Source organism: Bos taurus, chromosome 9 (assembly GCF_002263795.3).
Source record: "Bos taurus isolate L1 Dominette 01449 registration number 42190680 breed Hereford chromosome 9, ARS-UCD2.0, whole genome shotgun sequence".
In the NCBI taxonomy this organism is placed as follows: domain Eukaryota; kingdom Metazoa; phylum Chordata; class Mammalia; order Artiodactyla; family Bovidae; genus Bos; species Bos taurus.
The window spans coordinates 96,241,884-96,267,131 of NC_037336.1; the positions used below are offsets into that span (position 1 = coordinate 96,241,884).

Sequence of the window (25,248 nt, forward strand, 5' to 3'; positions counted from 1 at the left end):
CCCCCCTCGCCCCCCACACGCATCCTGGTCTTCACGTTGGAGTCCTGTTCTCAGTTGATTCATCGAACACGTTTTATGGATTCCTGTCTGCGAGGCCTGGGGACGCCTTGATGGCTGAGAGCTCTCTGGGTGTGTGCAGAGCAGAGGCAGGGGAGAAGGGTGCTGGGGACCACAGTTCAGGGTGGCGCGGGCGGGGTCAGGGCATCCGGCAAGGTCTGTCGCTGGGGGCCTGTGTCAGGAGGAAGGCCCCCAGGTCAGTGGGCTGGTGTCTGAGTCCCCCCTGAGGACTAGGAGGTGCTGTGTGGGTGAGGCCTACGGGACAGTGCAGGGGTGAGCCAGGCTCCAAAGACGGGGGCCACGGGGCGGGGCTGACGCTCGTAGCAGGAGGAGAAGCTCACGCAGAGGTGGGCATCAGGGTCGCCACGAGCAGGTCAGAGCTGAAGGCCCCACCCCTGGCTAAAGAGAGTGTGGGGAGCACTGTGGGGATCTCATGTCCTGTGGAGGGTCTGGACTCTGTCCGGAAACCAGTGTGCAGGGGCTGGGTGGTGGTGGTGGTGGTGGGGGGAGGTGGGACACACATCTGGCTTGGGTGCGGCCTCTGGATCTGTCTCCCTCCTGCTGGAAGGCCCCACGGCCCTCCCCGGATTCTCCATCCCTCTGCCGTCATCCCCAGCTCCTCCGGGCCCTCAGGAGGCCCTCTGTGAAGTCCACCCTTTCCTCTCCGCCTGGGCCTCCCGGGAAAGGCAGCCTCCTCCTCGCCCCCGAGTCCCCTGCCCAGACCCTCGGGCGGCCTGCCCCCACCCCAGCCTGGTGGGCGGCTCTGCTGCGGGCGCTCTGTGTGGGCCAGGGCCCCCTCCGCCCGGTCGCTGCCGCCTCCGGCCGCGCTCCGTCTGCGCTTTTTATTAATGACTTGGCCGAGGTGGTCGGGAATGCGCTGATCTCATCTGGGCACGTTGGGAGGATCGAATGATCACCCCCAAAGACCGCAGGAGGATGTTGAGGAGGGCCTCTGGTCAGGGACTCCCAGGAAAGACCCGGGAGTCGTGCCAGGAAGCTAGAGAGCCCAAGTGGGCTGGAGACTGGAAAAACGATTAGAGGTCATTTTTTTTTTTTTTTCCCTTTTTGTTAGGAAAGTTTTCGAATCTATAAGTAGAAGGAACGTTACGATGAAAACTTACATGCCTACCCCTCAGGCTAAACAGTCGTTAATGTTTTACCGAATTTGTTCCACGTTTATACGCTCCATCACATCAGCGATGGATTGTAACACTGCACCCCGACTCTGGGAGAGGGCATTCCTTCACGTAACCTTGGTGCCAAAGAGCTGCCAAGGTGAACGGCGATGCCCTAATCCTGAAGACACCTGTCTTCTAGGTCCCTGTGACTGGTGACACAGAGACCCGACCCGGAGACTTTTAGATGTTTTGTGGGAGACTCTGAGCCCCTTTCAGGCTGGAGTTGGATATGAAATATTTAAGGCTCCTTCCAGCTCTGTAATTTGGAGCTAACTATATGTACTATATTGCTGCTGCTGCTGCTAAGTTGCTTCAGTCATGTCCGACTCGGTGCCACCCCATAGACGGCAGCCCACCAGGCTCCTCCGTCCCTGGGATTCTCCAGGCAAGAACACTGGAGTGGGTTGCCATTTCCTTCTCCAATGCATGAAACTGTGTGTAGTCTAAAATTATTTCATTGTTGCTTTATTTGAGTTTAAGTTTAGAGAACTTAGAGAAGAGAAGCCTTTAGTGGAGTCTGTGTTTATTGGATAAACGTAATAATGTATTTTTTGCATGTTTGAATGGGTGTTAATTGGCCACAGAGTCTTGTGAAGGGTGGTTTATAGTTCAACTTGGATTTCCAGGAATTATTTAGGCTTATGAGTTTAGGGTTTCCTGCTTTTCAAGACACAGAGGTGCAGAAGTTTCTTTCTTTCATCCACGATGTATTTTCTTTCCCATTTGTTTCAATAACTTAACATGTCGTTTGATGGAATAGATCTTATTATTGGTGATCCTGTCAAATAAGGACATTAGACTATTTTGCGGGGAGGAATTACGTTAGCCTGCGCTAGTAAAACACCATCCACAAATCCAAGTGACAGGTCATCACATCCAAGACTTCATTTCTCTGGTCTCCATGCCGGTCTTGGGGGGCCTCCGCCCTGTGCGGTCGCTTGGAGACAAGTACATTTCCCACCTTGTATTGCTGCTGTCTGTGGACGTGGCCTCAGGACTCCACGTAGTTTGGGAACTGCAGTTTTTTTTTTTTTTTTTTTAATTTAATGGGCCAGAACTAAGAGACAGGATCCAACTTCAAAGGCAGGGAGACAGGAAATGTTGTTGAGCTGTGTGCCCTGAGGGAAGGTTGAACCGGTCTGGCGAGTGGGATGGGGCGGGGGGCGGTGGGGGGAGGGTGGGGGTGGGGATGGGGCAGCGCTCCCCACCGCCCCGCCCCCTACGGTGGGAAGAGTCCGCTTCGCCTCCCGCTGGTTGTGGAGGCCACATTCCCTGAGGCCACGTAAAGGGTGTGCTGGGAATGAGCCCGTGCAGGTGGGACACCCGGGAAGCTTTCGGAATTGCATGGAGAGCAATGATGGAGAGATTACAGAAAGTCACCGGTGATCCCGCTGGTGGGTGGAAACCCATAGGAAAATAGCGGTCCTGGAGGCAAGGCCATTGTGTATTTAAAAAGCCACCTGGTCTGAATGAACGAGTCATTTATTTTAATTTTTTAAATTATCCGACTTGTTTGTAATAGCTGTATAAGGATTATAAGGATGAACCTAGTTTTATGTGTTTGAATCTAAAACCAACCAAACAAAATAAAGGCAACGTGGCTTGGTCGTGAGGAGTCTTAGTTTTCTATTCTCCAAAAGTTCTCCGAGGAGTTAAATAAGAATGCAGGTCAGGGGCAGGCAGGCCAGTGGTTATTTAAATTTTACTTACAATGGACTCTCCCTGTGGATCATTAGGGCGTTTCAGATGCAAACCTAGCTCCTAAGGGAGGATGACCCTAGAAGCATTCACTGTACTATTGGTATTTAATCGTTTGTGAAGTTACCTGGGGAAAGAAAAACACTCCGGATGCCTCAGGTTTTCAGGAAACACAAATCTTTTCGGATTCATGAAATACTGATCCAGCGGGGAGTAGTGCAAACCTTGTGGGTGGATTGGGGGTCGGGGGTGTTGAAGGGAGCTGGAGGAGCTTCACTGCTCCAGCATGGGGGGCACCGTTGTCCCAGCTGGAGAGGGTGGACTCTGTGTTGTTGGTAAGGAGGTTGGGAACACCAGTTCTTAGGGAGAACAGCTTAGGGTACTAAAAAAAAATCTGAAAAACAGAAGAAAGAAAAAACCCACAGTAGTGCAGGGAAGTACTACCGCTTTGTGGCTCTGAGTCTGGCTCTGGGGCCAGACCGTCTGGGTTTGATTTCTGGCTTTCTAGCTCTGGAGCCATAGGCAGACTACTCAGCCCTCCTAAATCTCCAGAACGGGGCTAAAACTGTCCCCATGCCACAGGGTGTGAAGGGTGAAAGGATGAAATCCTCGAACGGATGCGAAGCCCTTAACGCAGAGCACGTTGTTTGCCATCCAGCCCCGTGGAGAATGCTGGGCTTAGCGCCCTGCCCACCTTGGCTTGAGGTCCGTGTACAACGAGCCGCTGTTGCTGGTGTTACAACTGCGACGTTTATATTATTAAAGATTTAATAGAAGTTGCAATTGAAGCAGCTTTCACCCTTGGTGCAATTATCTTGCTTTTCGTTAGAACATTGTTCTCTTCAGGGCACTGAACCTTAAGAAAGGCAAGTCGTGCAGGAGGTCCAGAGGAGGATTATTAAACCATCAAGGGTGGAAAACCGGCTGCCGTGCCAGTGGCGCACTAGCTTGGAAAGGCAAGGGGATAGAATTTCTTGTTGGGGAAAAGTCAACAGACTTTGCAGAATCCCAGGCTACGTGGACCAGGGAAACTGGCTTGCAGGGAGGGCTGATGGATTGGAGGGCAATGTTAGAGGCCCGCGTGTGCCCGAGTCGCCAGGATCTGGGATGCTGGCCCCTCTGGGAGTGAGGTTACTAGACCTGAGCGCCCTTCAACTGTGGGTGGGGGGAGGCCCAGACCTCATCAGACCTTATCTCTCTTCTTTGCTCATTTCAGGGACGAGTCCCTGGGGACTTGTCCTGCTCACAAGCACATCGTTAAGACTGTGATGGTCCTGGAACCGGAGTTACTCCCTGGTCTGACTTAAAAGGGTGTTTATGAGCCTCTGGGAAGCTGACCACAGGCCATGAGCTGCCTAGCACTGCCCAGGGGCTCACACCCATTGAAAACACCCTGCTGTCCTGTTGAGGCCATCCTCCCGAGATGAAAGGGGCACAGGGCTGACCGCAGGGGTTCTGCCTGAGGTGCTCTGGCCTGGGGGCCCTCTGATCTCTGGGCCTGGAGCCCTGAGCTTGTTGGCCTGCACGGCTGCCCCAGGGGTCCCGTCCTGTGTGCCGACTGGCGGTCCTGGCGTCTCTCACGTCATGGGCACTCTCTCCCTTTCTACCTGACGCAGGTAACAATGGCAGAGGGGCTCCTGTGTTCACCGGGGAGGTGGACTGCACCTACTTCTTCACGTGGGATACGAAGTACGCCTGTGTCCACGAGAAGGAGGCCCTGCTGTGCGGCGTCTCCGACGGGAAACAGCGCTTCGACCTGTCGGCGCTGGCCCGGCACTCAGGTAGGCGGCCAGAAGTGCACGAGAACCTTCCCTCTCGCCTCCTTCCCCACCAGCATGGTTGGAAATGCTGTTACCGTTCTCTTTGTCAACTGATCGTATCCCAGCCCTTCCTCCCTTCTCAGGGAGCAACATGAATTATCAGAGATGACACTGACTCAGGAGGTGAGATATCTGAATTTGAGGTCAGTGTTACCGTTCCCAGTTGGAGTGCCTTGGGCTCCTCTTATCATAGTTCAGTGAAAAAATGACCAAGTGCCTTCCGTGTGCCAGGCCCTGTATTTTGTGATTAGAAACTTTTTTTTTTTAACCGTTGTTGCTGAGAAGGTAGATCTTAGAAATTCTCACCACACACATAGAAATTTCTAGTTTCTTGTGATGAATGTTCATCTGCACTACTGAGGTGTTCATCTCACAGTGTGTGTATATACGTCGAGTTGTGTGTATATACATCGAGCTGTGTGTATATACATTGAGCTGTGTGTGTATACGTCGAGCTGTGTGTGTATATGTCGAGCTGTGTGTATATACGTCGAGTTGTGTGTATATACGTCGAGTTGTGTGTATATACATCGAGTTGTGTTGTGTACCTGTAGCCAGCGTGTGGCTTCCCAGGCGGTGCTAGTGGTAAGGAGTCCACCTGCCCATACAGGAGACCTAAGAGACGTGGGTTCGGTCCCTGGGTTGGGAAGGTCCCCCTGGAGAAGGGCATGACAACCCATCCCAGTATTCTTGCCTGGAGAATCCCCGTGCACAGAGGAGCCTGGCGGGCTGCAGTCCGTGGGGGTGGCAAAGAGTCAGACACGACTGAGAGACTGAGCACAGCACAGCACAGGGCCGACGAGCTGCCTCTGTCACGTGGAATAGAACACACGACAGCCAGAGGGGCCTGAAGTCGCATAATCACCCGCTGCTATGGGAACGATGACTCATGTTTCTGAGCCCCCGCTGCTGAGGGCCGCTTCACGTTGAAAGGAGGATCCCTTTGTTGTGGGTGCCAGTCTGGGAACATGAGCCCCATCGCAGATGCCCTCAGGTAGTGGATTGCCCGGGGAGTTAACATCCCAGTGCTCTTGTGGTTTGGCACCTCTGAGCCGTGGGCCTGGGGCCCTGGTTCCCTTCTGTGGGCTGGTGGAGAGGCTGGCCTTCTGTCTGCTGAGCGGGTAGGACTCTCTACTCTGCTCAGACCGGGGTGCGAGGCCTCTGCTGCCACGTCCAGCTGTGTTGACTCGAGCAGCTTGCCCTCCTCCTCCTCCCCCGGTTATTCCTTGCTGTAAACTGAGTGCTCCTTTCCAATCCCTCTCTTCACTTTCCTTTTTTTCTTTGTAACGATCTCTCTGTCCAAGGCCCAGCCTAAGGTCTGTGAAGGATGCAGAGATGCGTTCAAGATCAGCTGACTTTGGCCCCCCTCTCTGGTTCCATGAATAATCAGTCCTGAATATTCTTTGGAAGGACTGACGTTGAAACTGAAACTCCAATCCTTTGGCCACCTGATGCAAAGAACTGACTCATTGGAAAAGACCCTGATGCTGGGAAAGATAGACAGCGGGAGGGGAAGGAGACGACAGAGGATGAGATGGTTGGATGGCATCACCGACTCGATGGACATGAGTGTGAATAGGCTCTGGGAGTTGGTGATGGACAGGGAGGCCTGGCGTGCTGCAGTCCATGGGATCGCAGAGTCGGACACGACTGAGCGACTGAACTGAACTGGTTCTGTGGGAGCAGGGTTTTTTTGTGTAGCGTTTGCACCCAGGTAATTAAGATGCTGTGAAGTGAGAGCTACAATCCTTCCCTGATAGTCAGACATCCTTCTGCATGAAGGCCCCTCAGCGCTCCCACCGCAGCGTTCAGAACGATTGTCCTTGATTAGCAAGTGGTCCTTCCAGGTCGCTGACAGCCCTGGGTAGTGAGTGGGTTGTGCTCCCGCTGATGAGGGGTTTTCGCTGTAAACCCCGGACTCCAGTCTGTGCAGGAGCATCCTCTCCGTGTGTACATCCGCCTTCCCTCCCGGTCCTCAGTGACGTCCGCGGGGGCCGTTTGGGGATGGTCTGCCTTTGACTTGCCCTCTGCTCTCAGCCCCTGCTGCTTCTACCTCTGTGGATGTTTTCTGTTCAAACACGACTGGGTCGTGAACGGTTTTGAGTTCAGGGACCACCCGTGTCTTGTTTATCTTCTGGGGGCCCCGAGTGCTAAGCCCCGGGCCGGGTCTGCCTTATCTGTGGTCTGGAGGCAGACGCGTCACCCGTGGCCTGCGCCTGCCAGGTCCCAGGGCTGGCGCCTGGCTCTGCTTTTCAGTTTTTTGATTTCAAACTCGGAGGCTTGGGAGAACTTTTGCTGTTTAACCCTCAGGCCGCCCCGGTGAGCCGCCTCTTCTGAGGAGCTCTTTGGGGCTGGTTTATTACTGTCATGTTCAAAACAAGCCTGAGATTCCCGCCGCGTGTCTGTGCCTTCAGCCGACTCAGGTCCAGAGATGTGAGAGCCTGTTGTTTAGTGACCACAGGCCTTTACCTTCCGCTTCATCACAGTCTATGGTGTGACTCACACAGAAAAGCAATCACTGCCTAGGGCTAGAAAAAGCTTTTTTTTTTTTTTCTGTTACAGAACTGGAACAAAATTGGGAAGCTGTGGATGGCAGTCAGAGGGAAGCAGAAAAGAAGCATTTCTTCATTAACATCTGCCACAGGGTCCTGCAGACGGGCCAGGCACGGGGCTGCCCCGAAGACGCGGCCGTGTGTGCCGTGGGTGAGTGGTGCCCTGCGGTGAGCCGTGCCCTGCGGTGAGCCATACCCGTGCGTGCAGGCGGAGCTGGGCTGCATCCAGGCTGCAGGGAATGAAGATGAGCTTCCTGTGGTTCATCACAGCCTCCTCTCTCTGGGTTCAGCGCACAAAGGATGGGCGGGAAAGGAGAGTTTAATGACTCAGATGTAGGGAACTGGGGCACTCGGGCGTCTTGAAGCAGACGGAAGCCTTCTGATGTGAGCTCCCTAGAGACAGGAAGAAGCATGTGGGAAAATCCTTGGTTATCTTTTCACCTTGTAACCTGAGGAAGAGAACTGCCAGTGCTTGTATAAAAAAACTGATTTTGATTTGTTAACGACCGTACTGCCTGGAATTGTTCAAGAATTATGGCTTCCGGAGAAGGGGACTCTCAGAATCTTGTATGAGAGAAGTGGACAGACCCTTTGAGTTCCTTTGGCTTTTAACTGTGTTTGCCTCAACTTCTCAATTGGATATTAAGTGTTTAAACATGTTACTTAAGTGTCACCTGGAAAGCGACAGGCAGGATAATTGGAATCTGTTTTGCAAGCATTAGATAAGCGATTGTGAATTGTTAACTTTTTAATTAATTTTTATTGGAGTACAGATGCTTTTTAGTTCCTTGGTAGCTTAGGTGGTAAAGAATCTGCCTGCAGTGCAGGAGACGCGGGTTCAATCTCTGGGTTGGGAAGATCCCCTGGAGAAGGGAAAGGCTACCCACTCTAGTATTCTGGCCTGGAGAATCCCATGGACAGAGGAACCTGGTGGGCTACAGTTCACGGGGTCACAGAGAGGCAGACACGACTGAACGACTCACACACACAGTTGCTTTACAGTGTTGTTAGTTTGCTGAACAGCAAAGGCAATCAGCTATACGTATACACGTATCCCCTCTTTTTTGGATTTCCTTCCCATTTAGGTCACCACAGAGCAGCGAGTAGAGTTATAAGGGATTGTGAATTTAAATTTAAAATCCAGGTTGGATTTTAGGAATTATCCCAGGCTTCAGAATTGGTGGTGTGTCTTTTTAAGCAGGCGTGTCCCTGCCTTTATTTAAGGACTTGAGACAGAGTTTCATTGCTTTATCGTAAAAGTCACTGAACCGAGAATTGAGTGGTCACCTGCTTGGCCCCCTGAACAGATTTAGTTTCTACTTTGGTCACGGGACAAATGCTACCCCCTCGGTTTCAAATGACCTTGTGCCTCAGGGCAGCTGAGGCCCCCCTAAATGGGGGAACGTTGTTATTTTCTGGGATCTCGTGACAGGCATTTCTGCCTCTGTCTGCCTCCCCTGCCCTTGAAGGATGCTGTGAGTCACTCTTGCATTTTCCTCGTCCTCTGCCTGAAGGTGCCCGCAGGGTCCTCAGTGGGGCCGCCCCTGCTCGGTCAGATGTGTCACTCGCGTCTAGAGACCCGCTGACCGTCCTGAGCAGGCTTGGCGGGCTGGGAAAGGGGCCAACGCACACCTGTGGGCCTCGGCTCCCTCTTGGTACCTCTTCGTCTGCATTGTTAACCCCTTTTGATCATGTCTTATGTTTTGTTCCCCCTTTGCTTTCTCTTTTCTAGATAAGAATGGAAGTAAAAATCTGGGCAGATTTATTTCTTCTCCCACCAGAGAGAAAGGAAATATTCAGCTCTCTTACTCAGATGGTGATGAGTGCGGTGGTGGCCAGAAGATAATAACAAATATAACACTCATGTGCAAACCAGGTACAAATGAAACCAAAATCAGAAAGCGCGGGGTCTCCCGGGCTCCTGCCAGGGGCGCCCGTGCATTCTCTGTTTGCTGCGTTTTTCCCCGGCCACCGCTGGGACAGCGCGGTAGAGCACTGAGGCCCAGGAGCGTCGCGGTGGCCCCGCTGGATTCTGTCGCCCCCGCCCCAAACCGGCCCAGAGATGGAGAAACCATATGGTGTCCGAGGGGGTCATGTTGCAATTTTCCAGATGAGTTATGCTCTCGGCACGGCTTCCTCTTCCTTAGGCCTGGTGCCGGCCGATCGTGGGGCCCCCTGACTTCCTCCAGAGGGGGAACATCGCGAGCGGCTCAAAACATCGTCCATGACCTTAGCGGGCACACAATAAATACTCCTCTTGATGTGCCTTTATTTATAGGTTCACATTGTTTTCCAGGGGTCAGGATCTATATATATATCTGCACATTTTTTATGTTTCTCAAAACATGGCATTCTGTGAATGCTCTTCTGTGTCTCACAGTCATTATTTATCATCTGTGGGACTTCCTTGTTGCTGCTGGCTTGGTTTTACTATTTTTACTCATTTTTCTCTATTGTTGGATTAATAACATGTTTCCAGCATTAATTGTGCTGTGACATGTCCCCGCTGCCTCCTGTTGGAAGATTTCCGTTGGATAAATTCCCGGCTGTGAGTTAAGTTCAAGGACCAGGACAGTATTTTTTTTTTTTTTTTTTTAATTTTGTTTTTTTTTTTAAGATTGTAAAATATACATAACATGAAGTTTACCATTATAAAGGAGTTGTGAAATACACGTAATCTGAAATTCGCCCCTTTAACCGCAGTTCAGTGGCGTTAAAGCACTTTCCGTTCACATTGTACGTTAGGTATGCTTACACCACCGTCCGTCTGCAAAACTGTCTCGTTCTCCCAGGCTGAAGCTGTGTCCCCATTAAACACTGGTCCACCCGCACCCTTGTCCTGACCCTGTCGGCGTGACCACTCTAGTGATCTAAGATCAGTATTTATAGAGCTGGTTTGGGAACCATGGAAGCTTCTCGAGACTGGATCAGTGACCAGTCTGTGTGTACCCATCAACAGGTGATTTAGAAAGTGCCCCGGTGCTGACAACCTCCAGGGCTGACGGCTGCTTCTACGAGTTTGAGTGGCGCACGGCTGCAGCCTGCGTGCTCTCCAGGACCGAGGGGGACAACTGCACTGTCTTTGACTCCCAGGCAGGTGCGTGTCCGAGCGCCCTGTGGGGCAGCCTCTCCTGCAGCCACTTCAGCTGGCTTTTGTTTTTTGGCTGCGCTGGATCTTCATCGCTACTTAGGCTTTTCTCTGGTTTCGGGCACCGGGGGGCTACTCTCGAATTGTGGTGTGGGGGCTTCTCATTGCAGTGGCTTCTTGGCTTCTCGTTGTGGAGCGTGGGCTTCAGTAGTTGTGGAGCATGGGCTTAGCTGTTGTGCAGCACCTGGGATCCTCCCAGATCAGGGATCAAACCCATGTCTCCTGTGTTAGCAGGCAGATCCTAACCACTGAGCCACCAGAGAAAGCCTGTTTGTCTTCTAACATTTTCTCTTTGAGTGTTTCAGCGTTGATAACCTGCTTCAGAATTTATAGTAAAACTGTTTAACCAGAACTCTGAAAATCTGGTGTTTGAGGCTTACTTGAGATAATGAAAAAACCTCTCTGGGTAGTCATAGTTGAAGTGGGTTTGCTAATCATGAAACCCAAGGAACACGGGAAATAGATCATGTCTGGAAAGACGTTCCGAGTGCCTTTCTGGCCGTGAAACCCACCGTAGCCTTTTCAAGGTCATTGTATTGTGGTTGTGGTCCCGCTTCGCACACACTGGTGGTTCATTCGGCCAGGAATTGTGGGCTCTGACTCGGGCGTTGGGTGAACACGGCAGGAAGGGGTGAGTGAGGTGGTGGTGGAGAATGCCCGTCCCCAGGGCAAGGTCGGTGGCGTCTCCATGCCGTCGGGCCAGCCCAGCCTCTCCTGCACCCCACGGTCCGACCCGCCTGAGGTGCTTTCGGCTCTTCCTCAGGGTTTTCTTTCGACTTGACGCCTCTCACGAAGAAGGACGCCTACAAGGTCGAGACGGACAAGTACGAGTTCCACATCAACGTGTGCGGCCCGGTGTCCGTGGGCGCCTGCCCGCCGGACTCGGGGGCCTGTCAGGTGTCCAGGAGGCAAGTGACCACTCTGCGATCCGGGCGTTCCCTCGGGTGTCCCATGCGCGCGGATGTCCTCCTCCAGGACAGGTCTGCCGCCTGCCGACGTCCTTCCCCGACGAGCCTTTAAACCCCGGGAGGGCCTGGACTAAGGGCATTTGGTTTCCAGAGGAGGGGCAGGACAGGAAGTGGGTGCGTGGGGTTGAGAGGGACCCTCACTTCTGTGCAGTCAGCACTTCTCGGCTGCCTGGGGGGATCTGTGCCCACGCTTCTCCAAGTTCAGTGCAGCGTTAGCTAGATGAAGGGAGCTGGGCCTTGAAGCCGCGGCGCTGACGGTGGATCCGGGTCTGGCGTGGGGGTGGGGTCGCCTTCCCGCGCCCACTGTGTGGAGATCCTCCTGCCCAGGTCCTGGCAACCCCCATGCTCCTAGTGTTGCCCAGCGCTGGTCCCGCTATCTTTTCTGAGAAACACTTGGCTTGTTTTAGTGATAGGAAGTCTTGGAACTTGGGACGCAGCAATGCTAAGCTTTCGTATTACGACGGGATGATCCAGCTGACCTACAGGGACGGCACACCCTACAATAACGAGAAGCGCACGCCGAGAGCCACGCTCATCACCTTCCTCTGTGACCGAGACGCCGGAGTGGGTTTCCCCGAATATCAGGTGGGAGTCACGGGTGCTCGTGTGCGTCTGCGTGGCGACAGGGGCCAAGGAGGGAGAGAGAGGTTGTCAGCCTCGTAAAGGCGGGGGAAGAGAAGAAAGCGGGTGAAGGCAGGGCTCGTGACTTTCTGGAGTGAGGAAAGCGAGGGAGGTTCTGCTGTAGGTGACACAGAAACTGGGGCGGTCCCCGGGGAGAAGCTGTCACGTTGTCTGGCTTCCGGGACTTATCCAGGAGCCTGTCATGGGCCCTTTATTTAGAAGCAGAGCCGTTATTAGTCTGGTTTCCTGGGCACATCCTCAGCTCCTTTGATTTTAATTAATCCTTTTAGATTTGCCAGGGGACACGGGCAGTGTGTATTTTCTGACCAACAGTGGGCCGTACCACCCTCAGTCACAGCCCTCAACACTGCTGGTTTGGGGTAGATACCACACAAAAGCATCAACAGCCCTGCCTTATTCCCACATAACAAGCTAGAGTTCCATCTTAACTCATTGCTGGGCAATCTTCCTTTTAATAGAACGAGAGGGGATGGACAAAGGAGATGAACTTGCCTCCAATTCTTACTGAGGAAAAAATGTCCCACCTCTTTCTAAATGCTGGCTTTGGGTAACGAGTCCCCTTCTCTGCCGTCCTTCCCGTGTGTGTGTGTGTGTGTGTGTGTGTGTGTGTGTGTGTGTCCCGAGATTAGGAGGAAGATAACTCTACATACAACTTCCGGTGGTACACCAGTTACGCCTGCCCGGAGGAGCCGCTGGAGTGCATCGTGACTGACCCCGTCACACTGGACCAGTACGACCTCTCCAGGTGAGGCAGGCCCGCCTGCCCTTGGCCTGGCCCCGTCCAGTTAGGGCCGAGGTCACTTAGGCCCTGCCGGTGGACATGTCCCTGAGACCGTGAGAGAGCGTGCAGGATCAGGGTGGGGAGCTCCAAGCTGCATGAATTCTAATGATCTGGGAGCCTGCGCAGGATCAGCCAGTGTTTGCCCAGCACAAACCTCCGTCTTCAGCTGCATCCTTCAGAGTGATGCCTGTCACTGCAGAGGTGTGGGGGCAGTCCCAAGTATGCAGAGAGGTCTGTGTCTTGTAAGGCTAGAGAGGAGGCGCGGTGGGCCAGCCTCTGGGGGCGTTTGATAGGCAGTGCACCTTCCCTTCTTATTTCTCTAACCACTTAGAAATGAATCATCGGGCCGAAAGCTGTCGGCTGGAAAAAGCGTGCGTTTCCCCCTTGACCTTTCAGGCTAGCGAAATCCGAGGGCGGTCCTGGGGGAAACTGGTACTCTCTGGACAACGGCGGGGCACGCAGCACGTGGCGGAAGTACTACATCAACGTGTGTCGTCCCCTGAACCCGGTGCCGGGCTGTGACCGCTACGCGTCCGCCTGTCAGATGAAGTACCAGGGCGAGCAGGTGAGGCGGCCCTCCCCGCCCTCCCGAGCCCAGGGCTTGGCAGTAGAGGGTGGAGGGGTCTGAGTGGGTCTGGCTCGCGCCAAGAAGCCCCTTGAGACAGATAAGGGGGGTCTCGCTGCAAACTCACCTGCCCCACCTTCCCAGAGATGCAATCACACTTGAGTCGTTGCTCAGATTTAAAATGAAAAAAAAGAAAAAACAAAACAAAACCCCTGGGTGTGGGGAACCGCCTCTGCTCACGGTTCTCAGCAGACGAAGTGACTCTGAACAGCAGACATTTATCAAGGAGAGTTTAAGCTTCCAAAAGCTCTTGCTTCTGGACTGATTAGAGGGGACGCCTGCTTGGCAGATCCAAGCGCCAGCTCTTCTTGCCCGGGTGCAGGCTGCACTCTGTCATTCGATGGAATGCAGTCACCGCCAGAACCTTGGTAACACTCCCCTGGGTGCCTTGTTGTACACAGCGCATCTTAAAATAAAGATGTCTGTGTGCTTCTTTAAAAATAGCATGTCGAGGATGTACTTTTCCCGGGGTCCGTTACACGGCAGCTCAGAGATGATTTCAGGGAAGCTGACGGGCGCACCCTGCTGGTTGAGTGGAGCGTGGTGGTGTGTTGGCGTGCACTTGGGCACGTGTGTGCTCTGGGTTGGAGCAACGGCCTCCAAGGACAGTCTGCTCTCATTATTCATGGATTCTGTATTTGCAAGCGGTCTACTCGCTACCGTTCATTCGTGACCCCAAATCAGTGCCCGGGTGTTCTCACGGTCTGTCGTGGACATGTGCAGAGAGGCCTGGCATGGCTCTGCATTTTTGTCTCGGTTCTGCTACCCAGACGTCCAAACAACGGAGGCGAGAGGGGGCGGGCAGTGTGGTGGCCGGACAATCCTGGCTCCTGGCCACACGTGGACCGGGCTTGGTCCTTCCTCGAATGCCTGGGAGAGGAGTGGCCTTGGATGGGTTGCTTAACATGTCTGAACTGCGTTTTCACTTTTGTGAAATAAAAAGGATCTACCAGGGTTTTGAGGCATCAGGATCGAAGTCTGTGAGAGATAAATGTCCATAGAGATAAACGTCCCCCCTCCCTCGGTGTGCGGGGAGCGGATTGGTTCTAGGGTCCTGGCTGGTCCCCAGAACCCGAGGATGCGCAAGTCCGTGATGCGCAGTGTCGCAGTGTCTGCACACGCCCTGGTGCACATCCGCCCCGTGGTTTCACAGCGTTTGACACAGTGTCAGTGCTGTGCTAGTAGACGTGGGTGGCTAATGGAAGTTTTGCTTTTTGGAGCTTTCTGGGATTTCTTTCCCCTGAGTGTTTTCCATCTGAAGTTGGTTGAACCTGCAGATGCAGAACCTGTGGGTTTCGAGGGTGGACTGTGTTTCCCCTCTGCAGAGGAGTGGTGGTTCGAATTCGCTAATCCAGCATCTGTGGCAAATCTGTAGGACACACCTGCTGTGCATAATGAAACACCCACTGTGTCAGTAGTGAAGAACACAGTTGGTCTCTCCAGAGGGAAAGCTGACAGCCACGTGTGTTCGCAGGGCTCGTACTCTGAGACCGTCTCCATCAGCAACCTGGGGGTGGCGAAGACGGGCCCCATGGTGGAGGACAGCGGCAGCCTGCTCCTGGAGTACGTCAACGGCTCCGCCTGCACCACCAGCGACCAGAGGCGCACCACCTACACCACCAGGATCCACCTTGTCTGCTCTACCGGCAGCCTGGTGAGGGGGGCGGGGCAGCGCCGTGGCCTCGTTTGGTCGGGCTCCTCTATCTCTGCATGGGACGCGGGTTCTGCTTGCTTCTACTTCAGGTCCGAATGTGCTGCAGACTCGGGGAGGCCAGGGCCACGGCAGTGGTGCTTCTGCACCTGTCCTCCTCCAGGTTACGCCCAAGCCCTACGTGCTGGCTTGGGATGCACACTGCAAGGTGTTCCCTTAGACGTGAGCTTTCTCTCTGAGCCACACAGACGCCGTCCTGCATGTGAGTTTCTGTGAGTTCTGGAGGGCCCCACAGTTCTGTGATCTGAGGGCCACACCCCATAGCAGAAGAGGTCTTAGAGATGGCTTGGTCCAAACACCATGGTTCACAGATGAGGGAATGGAGGCCGGGCCCTGTGGGTGGACACCGACAGAATAATAACGAGCGGTCTGTTGGGAAAGCAGGAATGAAATCTCTAGGCTGGGAAATGGAGGAGGTGATGGAGACTGCAGGCGGGCCCGAGCTCCTTAGCCAGGGCTGAGCAGAAGAGAAAACACGACGCGCGGATGCTTTGGGGTCATTATATACAGTCTACGCTTTTCTTTTTTTTTAACTTTTTATTTTGTATTGTGGTTTAGCCGATTCACAGTGTTGTTGATGGTTTCAAGTGGACAGCAGAACGACTCAGCCGCACAGTTCTGAGTCTCCATTCTCCTCTGAACTCCCCTCCCACCCAACGTGGCCACTTACAGTTGAGCAGAGTCCCCTGTGCCACGACGCGGGTCCTTGTTGGTTATCCATCTTAAATACAGGAGTGTGTGCATGTCCCTTCAAACTCCCTAACTGTCCCTTCCCCCCGTCCTTCCCGCCTGGGAAGCCTAAGTTCATTCTCTTAAGTCTGTGAGTCCATTTCTCTTTTGTAAATAACTTCATTTACTGTGTCATTTCGTTTTAGAGTCCGCATGTAAGGGGTGTCTCACAATATTTCTCTTTCTCTGTCTCACTTCACTCATTCCCTGCTGGTTTTTAAAAAGCAATGTGGTAGAAGATATATCAGTATAACACAAAATTTACCATCTTAGCCATTTCTAGGTGTAGAGTTTAGTGGCACTGATGCTGTCACAGTGCTGTGGACCCATCACTGGGTCCATTTCCACCGTGTCCATTGTTATTCTAAACCTAATTGCTTTTTTTTTTAACCTGGAGTTTTACATTTACGATTGCATCACGTGTTTTTTGAGCAGTCACCGAGCCCTTCGATGGACGTGCAGTGGGGATGATAGAGGTGCTTCGAAAGGGTTAGTTGCAGCGTCCTCCACTTTGGTGGACATGTTACTGGCCCAGTGAGTCCATTCCACCTAGCAGGCGGGGGGCTCGGTCACTTCCATCCTAGTCATCTTACAGACGTCAAGTTCTCTCTGTCCTTTGCCAGCACACGATTTTTTTCCCAGGAGATCACGTCTTAAGAGCTTAAGAAAGTTGCCCTGATAAGGGGAGGAGAAGGCTGGCGGGCTGAGCTCGGCTTGTACAAGCAAAGCTTCGCATAGCTAAGCCATAAACACACACTGATAAGCGTGAGCTGGGCTTCCCGAGTTCTGCTCTCAGCGCCAGGAAGGAATGCTGGCTGAGCAGCTGGGACCTCGCTGGCCGCCTCCGGGGCCCCTCCGAACCCCACCCTGGGCCCCTCTCTCCCCTCTGCTGGGCCTCATCCCCCTCCACTCCCCTCTCTGGAATCTCTTTGTGGTGGAGATACTGGACAATTCTAGGAAGCCCTCTCAGACCCTTATTTTTTTAGCTTCCCTGTGTCATCCTACTTAGACGGTGTTTTTCAGTTTTCACAGCAATTTCACGTTGTTACTGTATTCCTCAGCACCGGTCCACGGCCTGGTGCATTTCGTGGGCCCAGGCAACACGGAGCGAACAGAGAGCCACGTCTCCGGGGGTGCTGTGCTGCAGTCCCCCCGGGCTCTTCACAGCCACGTGGTGGGGCCGCAGGGACAGGCGTGTTTGCAGTTCACCGTGGGTGATGCCGCAGCGGAGAGGGTGGGGAGGCGTGGGGACTAGCGGCTGTGTCCCCTTCCCCCGCGTGTCTGGCTGGGTGGCTCAGCTTCTCCATGACTCCCCTCCCCCCACCAAGTCCTCTGTCAGGGAGGGTGGCGGAGGTCCCCCCCTGAGACTGATCACACCCTGGGTGTCTGGCCGGCTGTGGAGACTGTGCCCGTGTGGGAGCTGATGCGGCTCATGTTCGAGCACACCTCACCCCGTCAGCCAGCCTTGCCTGGGTCCGCAGTGGCGTGGCCGTGCTCATGTGCACCTGGCCCGTGGGCCCAGCTGTTCTGTGTCTGGGTGTAGTTGAGTTCAGTTCAGTCGCTCAGACGTGTCCGACTCTTTGCAACCCCATGAACCGCAGCACGCCAGGCCTCTCTGTCCATCACCAACTCCCGGAGTTCACTCAAACTCATGTCCATTGAGTCAGTAGTGCTATCTGACCATCTCATCCTCTGTCGTCCCCTTCTCCTCCTGCCTTCAATCTTTCCCAGCATCAGGGTCTTTTCAAATGAGTCAGCTCTTCGCATCAGGTGGCCAGAGTATTGGAGTTTCAGCTTCAACATCAGTCCTTCCAATGAACATTCAGGACTGATTTCCTTTAGGATGGACTGGTTGGATCTCCTTGCTGTCCAAGGGACTCTCAAGAGTCTTCTCCAATACCACAGTTCAAAAGCATCAATTCTTCAGTGCTCAGCTTTCTTTATAGTCCAACTCTGGGTGTAGAATGGTGTTCAAAAGCGCAGTCTCAGACTCTGACCCAGATTTGGATCCCAGTTCTACCATTTACTCTTGGTGTGACCCCCCAGGTAGATTAACTGGCATTCACGTGTAAGAGAGAGCAGTCTCCTTAGTAGGAAGGATGACATCCTCATCAGATGAGGCAGGTTAACTCCTCACCTGCTCCGCTGTATGTTAATCCACCGACTTGAATTCTTATTATCCCACTAGTGTTCTGGTGGTTAGAGCATGTTTCATGGCTTTGAGTTGACTTGTATCCCGGATTTGGCCTTTCAGTATACCCATCCCATATTTTCTCTCAACTGGGAGTGTGTGGTCAGCTTCCTGTGGAACACGGCGGCAGCCTGTCCTATCCGAATCACCACGGACATAGACCAGGTACCGGTGGGGTCTTGGGCCCGCCCTTCTGGCCCCGCCCCCTCCCTCTGGCCCCACCCTTCCCTCCGGCCCCGCCCTGCATCCCGGCCCCACCCCTCCCTCTGGCCTCTTAATCCCTGCCTGGACAGCAGGCGTTTGGAAGGGGTCCTGTGTTCCCCGCCCTCTGCCCTGGCTCACCTCCCATCCTGGGATGAGAACCAGGACTTCCCTTCTGCTCCCCAGTTTCCCAGACCCCGCCCTCCCTCTCCCTCCCGCTGTCCCTCCGGCCTCACGGGGGCCCCGGGGCACTCTGCCACTGTGGGGACAGAGGCTTAATTTCACATCACGGCCACACCCGGGATGCGTCGGTGGCCCCTCGGCCGTAGGCTACGGCCCGGGTGGCTCACGTGGCGCTCGAGGTTTTCGCGCTCTGACCCCAGCCACGCCCCTGCCTCTGCCTTGCTTGCTGTCCTCACCTCCCTTTTCAAGTCTCCTCTGAGTGGCAGAGGTCCCCCAGAGGAGTGTACCCGGAGCATGCGGGTGGGAACCCACGGGCCCCTGCCCGCCGGCAGGGCTTTCTGAAGCCCCTGTGCCGGTCTTTGCGTAGGGTGGGCGGGGTGGAAAGAAGACACGGGGAGGGGGCTCACTGCGCCTCCTAGAATTGAAGAGAGACAGGGAGTTATTTGTGGATCTCTCATGGACCTGTCTCTGATTTGGGTCCCCCTGATAGCTCAGTTGGTAAAGAATCCGTCTGCAATGCAAGAGAGCCCCGGTTCGATTTCTGGGTTGGGAAGATCCCCTGGAGAAGGGATAGGCTATTCCAGGGCTTCTCTGGTGGCTCAGATGGTAAAGAATCCACCTGCAATGTGGGAGACCTGGGTTTGATCCCTGGGTCAGGAAGATCCCCTGGAGAAGGGAAAGGCTATCCACTCTAGTATTCTGGCCTGGAGAATTCCATGGACTGTCTAGTCCATGGGGTGGCCAAGAGTCAGATACAACTGAGCGGCTTTCACTTCACTTATGATTCCTCACTTTTCCTCGGGGCTCAGCCGTGGTCTTGTTCGGGTGAATACAGCAGTCTCAGGGTCTCAGGGGAGGGCGGCACCGCTGAGCTTCTGTCCCACCTGGGGCGCCTCAGATGCGGCACCAAAAGGGGCCATGAGCTCGCCCGGGGCTGCTTCTCCTATGGGGTCAGTGCCAGACAGGCGTGGGCGATGCTCTGTCCCTGCCATGTCCTCCGGGACTGGGTTTGAATGTGCCTCTTCGCCCCTTTCATTCCCGCAGGTCTGCTCCATCAAGGACCCCAACAGCGGGTACGTGTTTGATCTGAACCCACTGAACAATTCCCGAGGATACGTGGTTTTGGGCATCGGGAAGACGTTTCTGGTAAGACTTGCGGGGTGCACTCTGATTTGCCTTGGAAGGATGGGAGGAGGCACAGAGCTCACCCTCATCTCGTGACAGGGGAGGCAGGTGTCCTTAGGAGCCTCCCAGGGCACGGATGGCAGCCCTCGCCCAGGAGGAGGCAAGGAGTCCAAGTGTAAGTGGAGATGAGGTGAAACCCTTGCCCCTCCTGCTCTGCAGATGGGAACTAGGAACAGAAGATGGGCTGCTCCTGGTCCTGGCCCTACATCTGGCCTGGTGGTCCCAGGCCAGCAGCATGCACATGGCCTGCGAACTTGTGGCCAGGGCAGCATCTCAGGGGTGGGGCCCAGCAGGCTGGTTCTCATGCCCACTGGGGTTTCGAGTCCCTGGTCAAAAGGAAATGTTGATCATGCTTGCCTGTAAAGGGAGACGAGCTGATGGCGTGCTCCAGAATCTTCAGACAGCCCTTCCTTTGTGGGCGGCCCTGGCAGTGTGTCTGGAGCAGCGAAGAGGAGAAACTCCACTTAGTGTGTTCCATTATAAACTAAGCACTGTTGGACAGAGAGAGGTTTTTAAAAATCTGTATTTTGGTTTAACTTTTCCTAGCAGAACCCACGCTGGAAGAAGAGAGTAACCTTTGAAGCGGGGGTCTCATCCCAAAGGAAGCTGGGATGAGAATGTCATAAAACCAGTACGGGGGTGGGGGGAGCATTGTAGGCACAGCGCATGTGGGAGGGCATGCAGGTTCCTCTGGAGCCTCGAGACCCCCAGTGGGGCTTGTCACCGACACATGGCGGGCTTGTCAGCCAGCAGCACGGTACTCGTGGTGCCTCCCTTCCCCACCCCCTCTCAGAAGTTGCCGCCCTAGAGTTTGGTTCGTAACAGGTTGTAATAGGTGACTGCAGTGTATTTGGCTGCCTGTGTGAGTGCGAGAGGCAGACAGGAACTTCAAGATCGAGCCCCTTAGGGGATTTGTCAGAAGAGGTAAGTCCCCTGGAGGACTTGCCCGAGGAGGTGAGCCCGGAATAACATGCCAGACAAGATGACGACCTCTGTCGGGGCCATGCTGGAAGAGGTGATCCCATGGAGAACCAGCCAGAAAGGCTCTTCTGTGCGGTGGCTGGGGGGCCGGAGGAGGTGACGGGTGCAGGGTCGCAGACAACAGGGACAGGCTCTGGATGACGGTAGTGGTGGGGTGACCAGGCTCCCGGGAGCCAGGGCGCTGGGCTTTGTGCTGCCAGCAGGGCCTCGGACAGCACCGCCCACCAGCCGACTACTTGGCGTTGCATCTTGGCACCTGGCCCTGCAGGGCTGGGCCGCCACGTGTCCTCCTGCTGGCTGTGTGCTTCTGTGGCCGCGCAGCCCACGTGGCTGCAGGCCATCGGCCTGGGTGTGTTCTCCTGTGGCTGTTTCTTAGATAGGAAACTGTGATCTTAAGGAAAGACTCTGTGTACGGAGATCTTAACTTTGTGTACATTGTCCATAAACACGGACTGGTGATAGAGAAATCTGTCCGTGTCTCACACCCAAGAGCAAGTTACGCTTCATTCTGTCAACTGCTGGATTTAAGTGGAACGGTGTCAGTAGCTTCGAGAGATACAGGGCCAGCACAGTACTGTAAAGCCATTATTCTCCAATTAAAAGTAAAAAAGAAATACAGGGGGATCTACTTTTTCCAAATTTGGATGCATCTAATTACGTTTAGATTTGATTAACAATTCAGGTTTGGGGAGAAAAATCAAATTTTAATTAATTTTTTGACAATAATGAATCATTTCTAAAATGCCTACTAGTATATAACTGAATAATAGTCTTTATCTAGTGCAAATGGGTAAATCATTACATAAAAGGGGACCAGATAAAAGGTTAAATAACGTGCAGTTTTCTGTGTCATATCTTATGGATATAAACTTAGAGCAAGAATTTTCAGGAACATTGTTAGATTAGTATTAAGCAGGTTAGGAATGTGTGGGAATCGATCATGTTGGCAAATCTTACCTGTACTTTTTCTAAATGAAACGAGTTATGTGTATTATATAATACACATGTGTATTCACATATACCTATAAAACACACATATGTATATTCACATATATCACATTCATATGTGACTTCATAAAGCCATAGGAAGGTTTTTCCAGAATTTCAGAATGTTTAAAACAGTTTTTCAGAACATAAAACAGGTTTTTACACAACAAAAACCTTTTATTTAAATAAAAACAACAGGGGTATGCCATTATATTTACTTTTTAATGTGACTTCAGCCATATGTGCTTTTCCTATTACAATCAAAAATACTGCAACATTCTGGCTATATATATTGGCATATATTGTTGCATGCAGACTGTCTCATACATTTAAAGATACAGGGCTGTCTAAACCATTAGAGGCAGTTTATGGGCATTGCTGTTTGGGCTTTGGTTTTTGCCTTATGTACTAGCTTTAGGATTTAATTGCCCAGACGTGGCAGGTTGGTCATTTGCGTGATATTGAAGAGTAGCAGCTGTTTGGCAGGGCAGGGTTTGCGTTGCGGGGTTGTGTCTGCGGTGGGTCACGCAGCCTGAGCTGGTGTGCGGTTCTCGCCCTCTGGCCTGCAGTTCAACGTGTGCGGTGACATGCCCGCCTGTGGCACCCTGGATGGGAAGCCAGCTTCCGGCTGCGAGGCAGAAGTCCAGATGGACGACATGAAGACCCTGAAGCCGGGCAGGCTGGTGGGCCTGGAGAAGAGCCTGCAGCTGTCCACCGAGGGCTTTATAACCCTGAACTACACGGGGCTTCCTTCCCACCCCAACGGTGAGCTCAGATCCCTGTTGGTTTAGCGACTCACCAGCATCCTGGTGGTTTTGTGACTGTCGACCTTTCCAAGACTAACGTGCGCGTCCGTAGACGCTCCGGGTCTGGCTGCCCTCTGGCCTCACGTGCATCATGCGTGCCTGGCCTCCAGGGTGTTTCCCCAGCCCCTGAGTGCATTCTGCAGCCGGAGGGTCCCAGTCTGCTGGGTTCTGTTCACACCCGCAACCCCCAGCATCTTCCCCCAGCGGCTGCTCTGATAAGAAAGTGTTCACTTGGCCTCTTGTCCCCTGTTTTTCAGATATTGAAGTGATGGGTGAAGATAATAACAGTTTTGCCATCTTTACTGGGTTCTCATTTCTGTTCCTTCCTGCAGCTGTGACTGTAAACAGATAGTTGCTGTTTTGGCGTCATCAGGTGTGACGCTGAGTGTGAGAGCCCTGGGGGACGGTGGTGGTGGAGTAGCAGCTGCTGTGCACGCGTGCTGGCCGCCGCCTGCCGGTCCCACGTGGAGGTGCTGTGTGTGCTGAACTGCTTGGTTCTCCACCAACCCCAGGCCCCTCATTCTTGGCGTATGTGCTTCTTAACCACCTCCTGGCGTCCCAGGTGATGAAGGCCCAGAAGGCCTCGCGCCCTGGACAGAGAGCCAGTACTGGGAGCCAGGTCTCTTGCTTCTAATCCTGGTTCTGCCGACAGACACATTTATTCAGTGTTGCGGATCAGAGGCCCCCAGAGGTGCCCCCCCCACACACAGTCCAGGGCCATGCAGCTGGTAATGAGCACAGCTGAGGTCGGAACCCACGTGGTCTGACTTCTGGACCTGCGCACTTCTCACTGCACTGGGGTGGGCTCAGGAAGGGGCATTTGTGTGATGTCTGGTGCCCAAAATAACGGGCTGTCTGAGTCCATGTCAGAGGGAGCCAAGATCCGGAAGGGAGTGGGGATGGCTCTGCCAGTCTGCGGTCGTCAGCTCGTGCTGTGCACCCTGCCTCAAGCTGACAGATCCATTAACACACCGGGAAGAGGACCGTAGGGTGTTGAAAGGCTGATTTCAGGATTCCTGGGAAGGGGCTAAAAATCAGGGGTCTTCTTAACTTCGAGGACAGAAGACCTGGGTCTGGGGGCTGCTGTTGGGTCTATGAAGGGTTGGCCTAGAAAGGGAATTGCTCTCATTATACCTCATTTGTTGGGGAGGATTCAGACACAGACGGATGATTTTAGTCTGTTCGTAGAGCCCAGGGGGACGGGAATCCTTTGCTTTATAGATGTAAACTTCTTCACCTCTGGGTCCAAAGAGTCAGCTGCTCACTCACCTCAATACCCAAAAAGAAATGTGCTTCACTCTTGTTTTTTATTGATATTTTATTAAAAAAAATTTTTTTGGCCACCCTGTGTGGCACGTGGGGTCTTAGTTCCCCAATCAGGGATTGAATGCACGCCCTCTACGGTGTAAGTTCAGAATCTTAACCACTGGACCATCAGAGAAGTCCCTTCCGTCTTGTTTATAATTCTCTTTGTTTCCAGTTCCAGGGTACTGTTTAAAAATGGGATAGATTAGGCATCTGTGTATCCTTTTTTGTGTGTCCTAATTTGGAAAATGACCCCACTGTTTAATAATGAACTAGATTAGACATTTATGTGTATGTGTGTGTATATATACATATATATTTTTTACTCTAATTTGGAAAACGACCCTTTGTCTCTTGCGGGGTTATCAGTGTGGTCGTGCGGCTGACAGCCGCTGACATTTCTCTGCTGGGTTGGGATCCAGGCGCCAGCAGCCCCCCGGGGGTGCAGTGCACGTCTGACCTTAGAGCTGTGTTGCTCCAGGCTTGTCCCTCCCTCTCCCTCCGCTTCAGTGTCCTCCCTTGAAAACCAGGCATCTCTGGGGACCACTGCGGGACTCAGTAACATGGTAATGACTCCGGGGTTCTTCCCTCTGTGGAGCCTCTGCCTACGTGGTCCCCTCCCCGCAGGAGCCTCCATGTTGGCTGTGCCACCTCCACTTCCTCCCTGCCCGCCTCCCCAGTGGTCTGTGCTCGGCTCCGCAAGTCGAGTGATGTTCGAAGTGTTGGGTTGTATCACTCCTGGCTTAGACCACCCCCTCCTGGCTCAGGGTTCCCCGTGTGCCCAGAGCAGCAGCCAGGCCTGTCCAGTGGCCACGGGAGCCCTGCTGCTCCTTGCTCGGGCCCCTCCGACCTCCTGCTCCTCGACCAGGCAGGCCCACCCTCCCCATCTGAGCCCTCGTCCTTGGTGTTTCCCGCTGCTCACGGCAGTCTCCGTTCTAGACAGCCAGGCGGTTCTTTTCTTCCCTTCTGCAGGGTTGGGGTCAGATGGCACCTTCCAGTGAGCCCAGCCATCGTGCCTTGTCCCCCCCCTGCCAAACCCTGGGGTTTCTCAGCCCCATCCTGCAGTGTCTTCCTGCATTTCCATCTGTCCTGCCGAGGCTGCATGAAGTCTGCTCACTGTCAGGGCGCTGAGCAGCCTTGAGGGTCAGCTCCCAGGAGAGCGAGTTTTTTTCTGTTTCTCTCACTCCTGTGTGTAGTATGAATGTAGTAAACATTGTTGAATAAACCCTTGAAGGAGAGTGGTGGTTTTCTAGTGTTTGGGTGGATAAATGGATGTAGTGCTCTCATCCTTCTTGGAATAGAGGAATGCCAAGACACCGTGCTCATGGTGTGAACCTTCCTTACGAGGGTCACTGTCCCAATGAGTGTGACCTCTTCTTAGCTCAGGTCCCTGGAACAGATTGGGTGCTGAGACACTGTCTTAGACGAGCCTGGAGGCTCATGTCTGGGCACGCTGTCCCAGTGAGCTGTGTGTCTGGCGACGCTGTGGTCACTGCTGTT

General features: G+C 53.6%; 1 protein-coding gene across 1 annotated transcript in view; it reads left to right on the plus strand.

The window, feature by feature from the left end:
• The window catches only part of IGF2R (insulin like growth factor 2 receptor), a 102,527-nt gene that overhangs the window by 44,391 nt on the left and 32,888 nt on the right, over positions 1-25,248 (plus strand). Inside the window, 12 exon segments of the mRNA NM_174352.2 lie at positions 4,550-4,714; positions 7,316-7,456; positions 9,038-9,181; positions 10,265-10,402; positions 11,217-11,361; positions 11,829-12,006; positions 12,693-12,808; positions 13,241-13,409; positions 14,944-15,123; positions 18,164-18,265; positions 19,529-19,630; positions 22,207-22,402. Coding sequence (NP_776777.1) covers positions 4,550-4,714; positions 7,316-7,456; positions 9,038-9,181; positions 10,265-10,402; positions 11,217-11,361; positions 11,829-12,006; positions 12,693-12,808; positions 13,241-13,409; positions 14,944-15,123; positions 18,164-18,265; positions 19,529-19,630; positions 22,207-22,402 — 1,776 coding nt within the window.